Genomic DNA, 13967 nt, shown 5'->3' on the forward strand with positions numbered 1-13967 from the left:
CACACACACACACACACACACACACACACACAGAAATAAATAGGCTGATTAGGAATGCCTAAATAGCATGTAAATTCTTCGGGGCTAGGGATTTTGACTTACTCTATTTACATCGTATCACCAGCGTCTCAACTGTGCCTGACACATAGTAGACGTTCAGTAAATATTTGTTGCTCCAAGTGAAATAATGAACTTCTCACTTTGTTTTTTTAAGAGATATGGTTGTGCGGTACTCAGAGTCAACCAGGGGCCTAGAGAAGAGGATGCCTTAAGAGGACGCCTCCACTTCTAGGCGAGCTGAGGAGTCTGAGAGGCAACAGACGTTCTCCACCCTTTCTGCGGTCTGCAGGGGATAAAGACCGCGTGGCTCCCGGGAGAAGGGAAAGGCGCTCCACCAGCACCGCCACTCCCCCGCTCCTGCTCCCTTGCCCGGGTTGTCCCGGCCCTTGGGCCCCTCCGGCTCCACCCCGCACCCTCTCCTCCCCCGCCCCTCGGATCCTCTTCTTAAACTCCCAGGTCCCTCCGCCCCCTCCTGTAATTCCTTTCCCCGCCCCCTTATTTCTCACGCCCCGCCCTCTCCCCCGCCCCTTATCCTCCGCCCCGCCCATCCTTCCCCATGCCCCTCCCCTCCCCCTCCTCTTGACGTGGCAGAGGTGGCTCCAGCCATGTTGGCCGGGCCCAGGGCTTCGAGGAGACGGGGGGCGGGGCGGCGCCGGCCCTGATTGCGGTGCCACTGGCTGCTGCTGCTCGGCGGAGAGAACTGATTTTGCAAGGCCGAGGTTGCGACCGGCGCGGATCTCGTAGGGTGGGCACTGAGGTAAGGACCGACTTCAAGGCCGCCTTGTCGGCTGTACCCGAGGGCCGTTGGCGCTCGAGGGAAGCCCGGGCGGGGCGGCGGCGGCGGGCCGGGGTCTTGGGGTGGTCCTGGCTCTGCCCTCTCGGCTCCCCTTGGTAGACGAGGCGCGCTGGCGGCTGCGACCGGGTAGGGCGGGGGAAGCATTAAGCCTATAACCTGTCACCCTCTCACCCACCACCCCCTGCTTCGCTCTCCGGGGGCCCGGCCCTTTCATCCAGCTGCCCTGGATTAGATGGAAATAGGGGGGTCGGGTGGAAAAACGGCAGTTCGAGTGTCTCGCCCAGCACTCATCCACGCCTTTTGGGCGACCCGCCTTCCCCACCCCAGCCTATCGTTTCTGGGCATTTGGGCTTTTTAGTTCATTCCTTGCCTGGTCTGAAGCATCCTAGACTTTGAACCGAGGTGACTTCGTCACCCGTAATTCGGCCTTCCGAGTTAAAGGGGTTGTGGAGAAAAGTGTCGGCTAAAGCTAATGCCTTGGGCTTTGATCATACCAGATCAGTCTTCTCCGGTTGGTCTTCCATTCTGCCATAGTGTTTTCCCGTTTTGATGAGAAAGATAGTATCTAAGGAAAGTCATAGTAAATCTTCCTGTAATCACTGGAGTGGAGATGATGAATTCACATTTTCACATGAACTTTCTCAACCTCCACCCACCAAAGCCCATGGATAACTAATCAACTTGGTTAAAAATTTTTTTTGTTTAAATATAGATTTAAACATAAGTGCATGAGATGTCTTCTCTCTCTTCTGCAGTAATAACATTATTTCAGAAGTCCAGCCATTTTTAATTGACTCAGTTTTAGAGTTAATTGGGACCTTGTAGTTTTCCTGCTGAAATCCCTCAATTTACTGATGAGAAAATTGAGGATCAGGGAAGTTAAGATGTTTAACAGGATTATGAAGCTAGTTATCAGAAGTAGTTGAAGACACTTCACTGAGGATTTTACAACTGGAAAGTAGGAGAGGCACGCTTAATTGTCTAGTAGCAAATACATCTGATTGGAAAGAACTCATTTTTTTTTAAAGATGATGGGTAAGAGGATCTTAACCCTTGACTTGGTGTTGTCAGCACTGCACTCTCCCAAGTGAGCCACAGGCTGGCCCTGCAATTTTGTATTTTTTTTAATAAGGATGTAAAAAAGGGCTAAAATTGTAATATTGAAAAACTAACATAGGAAAAGTCTTTTAAAATACTGTGGGCTTGCATTTGATATACTAAGTTAAGGTGACATAATGCTTTGCCTCTTTGCTTTTAGTTCTGCAGTGAGAAGTTACTAAAGTAGTTCCCACTGAAAAATTGTGCTGAAAAATGGGACATTTCTTTAGAGTAGTCTTTTGTGCTTTATATCACTTTTTTAAAAAAAGACTAGTATGTTAAGTCTGCATTCTGATATAGTGTTTGAATAATATTTGGTTTATGCTTTTATGCAAACTTGTTAATATTAGGGGAGTGTTTGTCAAATAGTGCCATATTGTGAAAAGCCAGTTTGTAAAAGTACTTTATTTCATGTCCACTGGCTGACATATTTTGTACTTGAATTAGTGATTTTAAGATTGAGCAATTCCTACTTTGGAAAGGTGAAGGAAATCAGGGAGGTGTTGTGCATGGCCCTGTAATTGGACCAATTAAGAAGAAACAGGTGAGACTTTTCTTCAAAATACTGCAAAGTAAGAATGTAAGAAATAAAATGAACTGCTATAAAAATAAAGAAAAAAATTGTGTCTAGGGAACAGAAAAAAAGAAGTATAATGGATGTGATTTGTCAAGCAATATTATCTTAGAACAGAGATTGAGAGAAGAAAAGTGTGAGGAAGAGAAGGGGGATTGTGCTCAAATATCACTCAGGTGATATTTAATATGCCATAATGAAAAGTAAACATGTAGAGTTACAAATTGAGTCTGTTACCTGTTGTAGAAACTTAAACCTGACTGCTGCCTGGGTGTGAATGTCTTCTGCTGAAATCCTAGAACCTTTCTCAGTGGGATTCCCTAATGGTCTTAAGGCAGTGGTTCTCAGGACCCCTTTAGGCTCTTAAGTACTATTTAAGATCCAAAGAAAGAAACTGGCTTAATAAATGACGGGTAGGTTTTCATATATACTTCTGCAGTCTATTGAGATATATTTTGGGGGAATCATATGAAGGAAACCTGGCCTCACATAGATAGAGTTGGAAAAAGAAGAGATATTTCAATAGCTTTTTCAGATAATTGTGCATATTCTTCTCTGATACTACATCAACATTCAATAGAGTTTTAATTGAGAAATTAACTACCCATGCATGATATTGTGACGTTATGACTTGGCCATTTGGGAGCTATAGCTTCACTAAGTAATGTATATCTTCCAAACGTTGACGTGTTTCATTATAAAATATCAAAAACACATTAATACTAACACTGATTTCATCAGGAAAATCTTATATTAGAAAGCTGTTAAGCTCGTGATAGTGGATACAAGTTTTCAAAAATTTTGGTGTTTGCTTGAAAGCTCAAATATTATCATTTGCAACAAATACTGTCAGCTTGCTTTCTATGAAGTAAAGAGATAGGCTCATTTTGTCCAGTTTTTGAGAAAATGTCTGCTAAGTACCTAAGTACTAGTTATATACTATCCTTGGGCGAATTGAGAAAATAGTCATTCAAAACATTTTTTGTGTCTTGTGTTTTAGATGAACAACCATGATTGGTCTAGTATGTTTTAGTGAGTATTTTAATGCTTTTTGGAGATGCATTTTAAGTTATAGGTGCGATTAAATAATAAACAAAAAATTCCATTTACTCTATGTTCTGCGGCAATAATGGGAGAGATCGCTTAGTCCTAAAATTTATATTCACATCTGTAGCATAGAAGCTGTTGATAACTAGATCCTGCTCCCAGGTTGTTTTTCCTTTTATTGCCACCCATGTTAGAACTGAGTCTGGCATCTTTTAACTCCCCTCTGACTATCCCAGACCTTTGTTTTATTATTATCTTCAACAGCCACTTTTCCTTGAAAGCTCATACCATCCTTCTCAAAGCTGTCTTCTATATTTACCATCAAGACAGTCTTTTCTTAACAAGTTAAGTCTTGTTTTAGGATTCCTCTTTACCCTTTATACACCTTTGAAGAATCCATGATCTGTTTTGATTAGCATAAAATTTTCTAGTTGTCTCCAAGAGTCTGGCGTGATAAGAGAAAATACAGTGTTTTCTTTAATTTTCATTTTCCTACTTTTTTAAAGAAGAGAAAGTTCTTAGCTGCTTGGCACACTTAAGATTTGTTAAGCTTCACTTTCTGTAATTTGTGTTATCAAAATCTATTTGAAAATTTTTCTGAAATTAAAATTGTTATGTCTAACATGTTTTTTTCCAAATAATACCTCTCCTCCCCTCACTTAACATTTTAGAATCAGTTTCTCATTCCACCATCATTCTTAGCAACTTTAACATCTGTGTTGGTTCTTCTGGCACCCTAGGCTCATAATTCTTCAGTTCTTTTAACTTGATGTCTTTCATATCTGCCACATAGCAATTGAAACTCAGTCTTACCATACCTTTAAATTCTTCCTCTTCTTTGTATGACTAACCACTGTTGCAGTTTGACAGCATCAGATAGAACTGTTGCCTAGGTAGGAAAGCTGGCATCCTAGGTAGGGAGTTTAGAGAGTAACAAAATGGAGATGTCTCTTGATACTGGACCTCCCCAGAGTGGCAATCTTCTTTCTTCTGATGGTAAACTGAAATTATTAGACTCAAATTATATATCTCAAATTAGAGTTTAAAATGCCCTCATAAGTTGGAATGATAAAAATATTCCGAATTAAATTTCTGTAAAAGAGGTTAAATGATATATAAATCATGGGAAACACCAGTTATCAAGCATTTTATTTACTGTGCCACAAACATCCTGTATTTGTGCAATAAAAAGATTACCTGCCTAAACTAGGAGTACCCGGTTTTAGGAAAATCTTTTTGTTATGCACCATTAAACATTCTGTTCTACAAGTTTAGTGGAAACTTGTCATTTTCTGGATAGAAAAGTATATGAATTTTAGAAAGTTATGATTTTGATATCTGTTTATTAGAATAGTATAACTTACAAGGCTGAAAATGAAAATAAGATCTTGATTTCCCCCTATTTTTGCCTTTCTTTCCTGTATACCCTTAAATAAATTTTTTAAAGAGTTCATTAAAGGGCTGGCCCGGTGGCGCACTTGGTAGAGTGCGGCGCTTGGGAGTGCAGCGGCGCTCCCGCCGAGGGTTCGGATCCCATATAGAGACCGGTCCGCTCACTGGTTGAGCACGGTGCGGGCGCGACACTGAGGGTTGCGATCCCGTTATCGGTCACGAAAAAAGAGACAAAAAGGGGAAAAAAAAAAAAAAAGTTCATTAAAAAGTATGAAATACCTCTTATTGGGCCTAAGGGAAATTGGGTTCTGTAGAGCCATTAATTATTTTATTATAGATAGGGTTATTGTTGCTTGGTAGTTTTTTCCTAAGATAAGTATTTTCATTTGGTCATGATTTCTAATGTGTTAGTATTGCTGAATGTGGGAAGAACATACTTATTTTGAATCTTAAGAGGCTTCTGGATTTTTGAGTATCTTTTAATTTTGTTACAGAAATAAGAATCAAGCTCTACAATGACAACCTATTTGGAATTCATCCAACAAAATGAAGAACGAGATGGAGTTCGATTTAGTTGGAATGTCTGGCCATCAAGTAGACTGGAAGCTACCAGAATGGTTGTTCCAGTGGCAGCCCTATTTACGCCACTGAAGGAGAGACCTGACCTACCGCCTATTCAATATGAACCTGTTCTATGTAGTAGAACCACTTGCCGTGCAGTTTTGAATCCTTTATGGTAATTAAAATATATGGAAAAAGCTATTGTGACAATACAATTAAAAAAATGCAGATTTTCTTGCTCACTTATGCAAAAATACCTTTGTTTTTGCTTATATTTTTTCATATTAGAACAAAGAAATCCAAAGAGCTCTAAAATTTTAGGATCATTCTAGTTGCAGTGAGTTTATAATATAAAGAGACCAAATGTGAAAGTGTCACTGTAAAAACCGTTACATCCTATAAGTGTTTTCTAGATACTGGTGCTGGCCATCAACCCATCTTATGTCATTAGAAAAGTCATAGTTGAGTGGCATGGTGTTTGAAAAATGTTATGATTTTTTGTTGCTTAAGCCAGAATCTCAGGAATCATCTTTTATTCCTCTCCTCTTTTGTTCAACTCCCTCTCCTCCCGTCTGGTCCATCAATTGTACCTCCAGAACATTACAGATTTTGTTTCTTATACTCAATCCCTGCTAGTACACACTACTTCTGGGCAATTTCAATATCCTCCTAAGTGGTCTCCCTATTTCCATTCTCATCGTTCAGCAGTCTGTTCTCTACCCAGAAGCTAGAGTTTTATGAATGGAAATCATAGCTCCTCCAGTAGCTGCTGCTTATACTTGGAATGAAAAATCCAAACCCGTTTTCAAGACCTTGAAGCCTACATTATCTAGCCTCTCTATTTCTGCCTTCATTTCATATTATCCATTTTCCTTATTCTGATTTACATAGTACCTTCGCCCTATTGCTGCCTTTCTGATTCTTGAACATACCAAACTTATTCCGACCTTGGACCTTGTACAGTAGTTATGTATTCTTCCTGGTTTGCTCTGTCCCCACGTGTTCCTGTGACTGATTACTTTTCATTCAGGCCACACTTCAATTGACTAAGAAGTCTTTCCTTTAAAATAGCCCTCTCAAACACATTCTCACATCCTGCTTTGTTTCCTTTAATCTTTATCATAACTATCTAAAAGTATTTTCTGTGTTTGTGTATGTACTTGTCTTTTGTCTGTCTTTCTCTTCTAGAATGTAAACTCCACGACAGTAGGGACCTTTTCTCTTGTTTCTCTTGCTGTATCATCAGCACCTAAAATAATGGTTGGTACATATTAGGCATTCAATAAATATATTTTGACTTGAATAAATGTTTTCTAGGTCTGGGTGTAGGTGTTACTAAAGTCATTTGAAGAAAAAAGTAGGATTATCTTAATTTTATTGTTTACTTGCTGTATATTAAAAATTATTTTATATTTACCATTTAGGTGAACTTGTATGTGTTAAAAATATGAATTAGATATTGGCAACATGGCTTGCTGGTAACACCAAGGTCATGGGTTCAGATCCCCATACTGGCCAAAAAATAAAAAAATTAAAAAAAAAAAGTACATGGCTTTTAAAGATCACTTTCACTATCAATTTGAATGTGTTCATCTTTTGTAAAGAAATTAATTTTATTAAACTTAGGATCTTTGTAAAATTGAACTGCAACATGAGCTAATATATCTTTTCTTAAAACAGTCAAGTGGATTATCGAGCAAAACTCTGGGCTTGCAACTTTTGTTATCAAAGGAATCAGGTAAGAAAACCCTCATTACAGATAGTAATGCTATCATACTAGTCATTTAGAAAAATGCATATTTAAAAATAAAGGTAAAATAATTATTTTCATATAATGAAAATATCTATTTTAATAATTAAATGATTAGGAAATAATTATTTTCAGTTTTAAATTTTATTACTCTTTCTGGAAATGATTTGTTAAAAAGTTTTGTATTTTTTTCTGTTCATAGTTTCCACCTACTTATGCTGGTATATCTGAACTGAATCAACCTGCGGAGCTTTTACCTCAGTTTTCTAGCATTGAATATGTAGTTCTGGTAAGGACATAATAGCAAATATTTAAGAAGGTTTTAAATATCTGGTAATATACTTTATAGCAAAATAATTGTTAAATTGTGATGACTTGAAAGCCATCATTCTTAATTTTCACATGGAATTGATGGAACATTTCAAAGGTAATAACTGTCAAGGTCAATTTCACCACGATTATTTCTCTGTTGTAGATATCTGATAGGTGGCAAAGATACTGGGTAGGGTGATATGATTTGTTATACTGAGTAGATCAGTAAACAATAAAGTATCAGTCTTGCTTTGTGGTTGGAAGGTCATTTCACAAGTATTTAATCAATATAATGCTGGAGTCTTTTGATATATCTGCAAGTCTAATTAATGAAAATATTCTTGCATTGGTCCTTGTTAGGAGCATCTTTTTGCTTTTCTCTCTGAACGTAGTTATTTACATACTTAAATGTGGAAGTAATAATATCCTTTATGAATGTTGTAGGGAAAACAGTGTTATGGTTCACTTGAGCCAGTCAGTAATTTGTCCAGCCTGGCTAGTTTCTGGTTTTCTGAAAATCCAATTCATATTTAGATAATTATTTTATAAAAATGACCTCAACTTTGGGGCCAGCCCTGTGGCTCACTCAGGAGAGTGCGGTGCTGGTAGCGCCGAGGTCACAGGTTTGGATCCTACATAGGGATGGCTGGTGCACTCACTGGCTGAGTGTGGAGCAGACAACACCATGCCGAGGGTTGCGATCCCCTTACCGGTCAAAAAAAAATAAAAAAATAAAAAAAAATCACCTCAACTTTGCTTTAAAACTTATAGTTGTTATTTTCTTATTTTAAAAGTAGTAAATACTAGTTTTAAGGAATGAAACCTCATGCAGTTAAATAAAATGGTAAGTGAAAATCCCCTCTATGTAACTATTTTTCACTCAGTGATGGTGTGTCTGGGATGTTGCTCCATGACAACATATATAACCTGTTTCATTTCTGAAATGGCTTTGTTAGGATTACATTGTATGCATTATTTAATTAGTCCTCTATTGACTGTCTTATATATTGTGCTAAAGTATTAATACCTTTTAAAAAACCTTATTTGTTCTTATTATTGCAAAATTTTTTAAAAGCGTGGTCCTCAGATGCCTTTGATATTCCTCTATGTGGTTGATACTTGCATGGAAGATGAAGATTTACAAGCCCTGAAAGAGTCCATGCAGATGTCATTAAGTCTTTTACCACCTACAGCTTTGGTTGGACTTATTACTTTTGGGAGAATGGTGCAGGTTCACGAACTTGGATGTGAAGGCATTTCAAAAAGCTATGTCTTCAGAGGAACAAAAGATCTGTCTGCCAAACAACTGCAGGTAAACAACAACAACGGTAGTTTCAACCTATCTGTGAACATCACTATCTGTGTGTTTATGAATGCTTTCTGGATATATGTATCTAGAAAATATTTTTATTTTTGTATTATAACAAAGGCTTTAGGTTAAATGTTGACATCAGTTTTCTTTCATGTGCCTCAAATTGTTATCATACAGATTGAAGACCCTTCACTTTTAACGGTATCTTTAATTTTTAAAGTGAAACTGAAGGTATTTTTTAGAGATTTGAAATAATTACAGAAGAGTCATGCTGCAGGCTAAGAAATCAGTCACAGAATATTAGCTTTTGTTTTTTGACATCCCACTTAAGAACTAAACACTTTTAGTATTTTTGGCAAGGAGAGAGATTTTGAAACGTGGGAGTTATTAACATATGAACTATGGGTATATATATTTTCAGTGATATTTATCATTGGGGTAAGTTGAAGCTTTATTTTTCAAGGCAAGGAAGTTATGTGTAGCAAAATAGGATCATTTGGGGATAGTTTTCAAAATCTTTTTTCTGCCCAGGGATTTTGATAGCCCATGAGTGAGTGAATGTGTGTTTGTACAGGGAGGTTCTTGGGAGGGTAGGATTGTTCATCTAAGTACTTTGAAAAAACTTTCTAAGTGATTTTGTTACAACCCCCAGTTGAGAACAGTTACCCTAGAAAATGATAGATAAGCCTGGCATGAAGTAGACCATTAAAGCAGACTTTGAAGGCATCCAGATAGCCAAAATGAAAAAGAAAGGAAGAGAAGATTTTTAAAGATGACTCTGATTTGAAGCTTCACAGACTGGGATAGTGGTGCTGCAGTTAACTAAGAGAACATGATGGAGGAATCTGCAGGTTTGGATGGGGAGGATAAGGAGCAGGGAATGAGATTGCGAATGAGTAGTGAATAAGATTTGAGGAAATGGAAAACACTGAATTTGTTCTTTTAAGAGGTTTGTCTTTGAAGGTAAGGAAGGAGATAGTGTGAGAGTTTGAGAGAGAACTGAGTTGAGGAGGGACACTTGAGTTTATACACAGAAGGGAAAGAAAGTAAAGAGGGTGAGTGGAACCAAAGTGAGATGAGAATGAGGTTTCGGAAGACATAGTAGGGTTTCCTTCAGGAGCACAGGAAGCAGTACGTTGAAGACCAGAATCATCTGTTTTCATGAGATGGGAGGCAAGTTTTAACCTCTCTGAGCCTTAGTTTTTTCATCTGTAAAATGGAGATGATAATTGTATCTACCTTACAGGGTGATCATGAGCATTAAATGGATTGTGCCTTTAAGTGTTTGCTTTTATTAATGTTATTATTAAATTATAAATTTATTTGGAGTGATTTAATGTTAGTTCTGATTATAGAGCACCTTTTACTTACATAATACCTATATAGCATATAAAACAGCTTCCTTTTCGCAATAGGCAAGTGAATGCCTGCAGACTAAACTTTTTTTCTCCGTTAAAACGTTTTTATCTTCTTTCTCTATCCATCTGGTTGAAAAGAACCTGTTCTTTGCTACCCATACAGTTCTGGATTCCAGTCTTAAACTCTTCTAGTCATATGATCTTGGGTTGATCTCTTTGATTATTTTCTCATCCTTCATGGAAAGGAATAAACAATACATGTTTTGCAAAGTTATCATTAGTACTAAATGAAATAATGTGAGACTACTCAGTATTGTGTAAACCCTTATAAGGCTTTGTAGCAAAACCTGGATTAAAATCTTGCTTTGTTACTTAGTAGTTGTGTTACCTTAGGCAAATCACTTAGTTTTTCTTATTGTCAATTTTCATTTGTAATGTAGAAATTGTGAAATTTGCTTCATTATTTTCTGAAGAGGTAGTATATATAAAGAGTTCAGCACAGGATCTGGCACGTAATAAATCCTTAGTAAAAAGTTCTGCTACCAATATAGGGAATATAGCAGGATTAGTTCAATAATTTTATCTTTGCAGATCTTTAGACTTTCTGGTTTTCTGTTACATACTTTTACTCTGTTACTTCATGACTAAGCATTTCTAGATTCAAGAAAACTTCAGTAAGATAACTTTTTCATGTGTCTAGAGAGGAATTGTGCATACATCTGAAATTCAAAACAAAACCAGCATTTTGGTTAGGCATTAAGTTAGAAAATTAAGACACATGCAGGGTATGTGTACCTTATAACCCCCCCTTTATGTGATTCCATGTGCTTGTTCATAATGCTTATTACATTTGCAGTTTTACACATACCTGATGATTTTATTAATTCCTTTCTGTTTCCAGATTTTAATTTCCAAGAGGGCAGGGACTACTTTTTCACCATCATATTCCTGGCACATAGCAGGTGCTTAAGATACAGTTGCTGAAAGGGGTGAATGAATATAAGTTAAGAAGTAGTGACATTTAAGTTACATAATAACTTATTTTTTTTTTTTTTTTGTCTTTTGTCTTTTTTCTGTGTCCGGCAACGGATCGCAACCCTCAGTGTTGCCCCCGTACCGGACCGGGGACCGGCAACGGGATCGCAACCCTCGGCGTTGCTTCCACGCCTCGCTCAGCCAGTGAGCGGGAACCGGTCTGTATGTGGGATCCGAACCCTCGGGCGGGAGCGCCACCGCGCTTCCCAAGCGGCGCACTATCCAGTGCGCCACTGGGCCGGCCCATAATAACTTATTTTGACTATTAGAAATAAAGTAAATTTCTGAGCTAGTATCGTTTCTCTTTGCTCACGTGACACGTTGTACTTTGCTTTGTCATGATATTGTTTTTCTGACAGTCTCCCCAGCTGGACTGTTTGCTTTCTGAGGGAAGAGACCTTGTGTTTTTTATTTTTGTGTTCCTTTTGTCTAGCACAGCACCTTGCACAGTAAATAGTTGATAAATCTTTGTAAAAGTAATCAAATGGATATCACACAAATAATCTCTTTACAGGAAATGCTGGGACTCTCTAAAGTACCGGTTACTCAAGCAACACGTGGTCCTCAGGTACAGCAGCCACCTCCTTCCAATAGGTAATAATTAAATATGGCAAAGAGAATTTTATAATTCATGTAGCTATTTTAAGCATCCCATACCCTTAACTTAAGCATAGGCATTCAGTAATACTTTATTGTTAAATATTTCTAGGAATATAAATAGATGGCATTAATATACTTTTTAAAGAGTTGAGGCAGATTTGTATCACTGAAATGGTTTGTTTTTCATCATTGCAGTGTAAGGAGTTACTTTAGTGTAGATATATTCCTGATTTTCTAAGTTCAGAAAAACTTAATTTTTGTAGTTTGAGGACAGCCAAGCAAAAATAGGGGCCCAAAAGCTTTTCCTTTTGTCATCTTAGCCTTAGAAGTAGCTTTTCCCCCTAAACTTTATAATTAGAGGTGGCATTACTGAAATTGAGTTGATACATCTTCTAATTATTTCAATAACCTTAAAACTTTCCAGATTAATAAGTGGAGAATGAAGTCCTGAAATAATACTTGATTTGAGTGTTTCATTTACAGCAATTGTACTCAAAGTGTGATTTCTGGACCAGTAGCATATTAGTATCACCTTGGAACTTGTTTGAAATGCAGATTCTTGGGCCTGACCCTAGACCTACTGAAACACACTCTAGAATTGGGGCTCAGCAATCTGTGTTAAAACAAGCCTTCTGATTCCGATGCACATGAAGTTTGAGAGCTGCTAGTCTCCTGTGAATTCAAAGTATTATTTTCTATTTTTAGGAAAGGGAACAATTTGTTTCTGAAACCCTCACCCACAAACATTTATAAATGGCATATTTAATTTTGTTTTGCAGATTCTTACAGTCAGTACAGAAGATAGACATGAATCTCACAGATCTTCTGGGGGAACTTCAGCGAGACCCTTGGCCTGTACCACAGGGAAAGAGACCTTTGCGTTCCTCTGGAGTGGCACTTTCCATAGCTGTAGGACTATTGGAGGTAGTGATGATGGTTTTGTTTTGGAAGGTCAATGTGTGTGTGTGTGTATGGAATTATAAAGATACAGGAAAAAAGAGAACCAAAATGCTTTTTTCCCCTATTCTCTCAACAATCAACACAGAATACTTCTGTTGACCTCAGATGTGTGGGTTTTTTCCCCACACACCAACCAAGCAGTTCTACAGTGGATACCAACTGGACGTCGTATAATTCAATTCAGTTCTGATGCTGTCTACCTGGAGATAGTGTTAGATCCCACAGATTGAGGGCTCAGTCCCACAAGGCTGTCCACCACTTCAGATACCAATCACAGGTAGTAGATTGTCACTTGTACTTCTGACCTACTGGCTATAAATTGGGAGTTCCCATTACCTCCTCCTTGGGTTTAATTAATCTGCAAGAGCAGCTCACAGAACTCAGGGAAACACTTTACTTATATTTACCAGTTTATAAAGAATATTAAAAGGATGAACAGCCAGATGGACGAGATGCATAGGGCGAGGTATGAGAGAAGGGCAAAGACTTCTGTGTCCTATCCTGGGGCGCCACCCTCCAGGAACCTCCATGTGTTCAGCTATCCCATCCAGAAGCTTACAAAACCCAGTCCTTTTGGGTTTTAAGGAGGCTTCATTATGTAGGCATGATTGATTACATCATTGGCCATTGGTGATCAACTTAACCTTCAACTCATCTCACTTCCAGGGAGGTTAGGGGGTGAGGCTGAAAGTCCCAGCCCTCTTATCATATCTTGGTCTTTTTGGTGACCAGCCCTCATCCTGAAGCTATCTAAGGGCCCCCAGCCACCAGTCATTTTATTAGCATGCAAAAGATGTTCTTCTTTGTCACTCCAGAGATTCCAAGGCTTTTAGTGATGAAGACCAAATATATGTTTCACAATATCATTGGGATGATAACTGCAAGATGAGTGAAAAAATCAGATTATAGGACAGCAAGTATATAATTTTATTTATGTAAAGCTTGATCTGCAGTATATTGTTTTGTGTATAGAAAGGATTCTGGAAATATGTTCACACAAATGTTAACAGTGGTAGAAGAAGGGGAATTTTACTTCTAAGTAGAATTTGAAAGTTTATACTATACATATCTTACTTTTATAAGTGTAAAAAAGAATTTGTTTTGGTGGCTGG

At 38.0% G+C, this 13967-nt stretch overlaps 1 protein-coding gene across 1 annotated transcript in view; it reads left to right on the forward strand.

Annotated features, from left to right (window-relative positions):
• The first annotated feature begins 651 nt into the window (after positions 1-651).
• Positions 652-13967, forward strand: part of SEC23A (Sec23 homolog A (S. cerevisiae)) — a 30795-nt gene continuing 17479 nt past the window's right edge. The window contains exons 1-7 of the mRNA XM_008591014.1: positions 652-817; positions 5462-5703; positions 7209-7266; positions 7481-7567; positions 8666-8902; positions 11810-11889; positions 12675-12819. Coding sequence (XP_008589236.1) covers positions 5483-5703; positions 7209-7266; positions 7481-7567; positions 8666-8902; positions 11810-11889; positions 12675-12819 — 828 coding nt within the window. The 5' untranslated portion in view covers positions 652-817; positions 5462-5482. The remainder of the gene's footprint in view (positions 818-5461; positions 5704-7208; positions 7267-7480; positions 7568-8665; positions 8903-11809; positions 11890-12674; positions 12820-13967) is intronic.

The sequence above is a fragment of the Galeopterus variegatus genome, unplaced genomic scaffold (genome assembly GCF_000696425.1).
Source record: "Galeopterus variegatus unplaced genomic scaffold, G_variegatus-3.0.2 Scaffold6561, whole genome shotgun sequence".
Taxonomy (NCBI): Eukaryota; Metazoa; Chordata; class Mammalia; order Dermoptera; family Cynocephalidae; genus Galeopterus; species Galeopterus variegatus.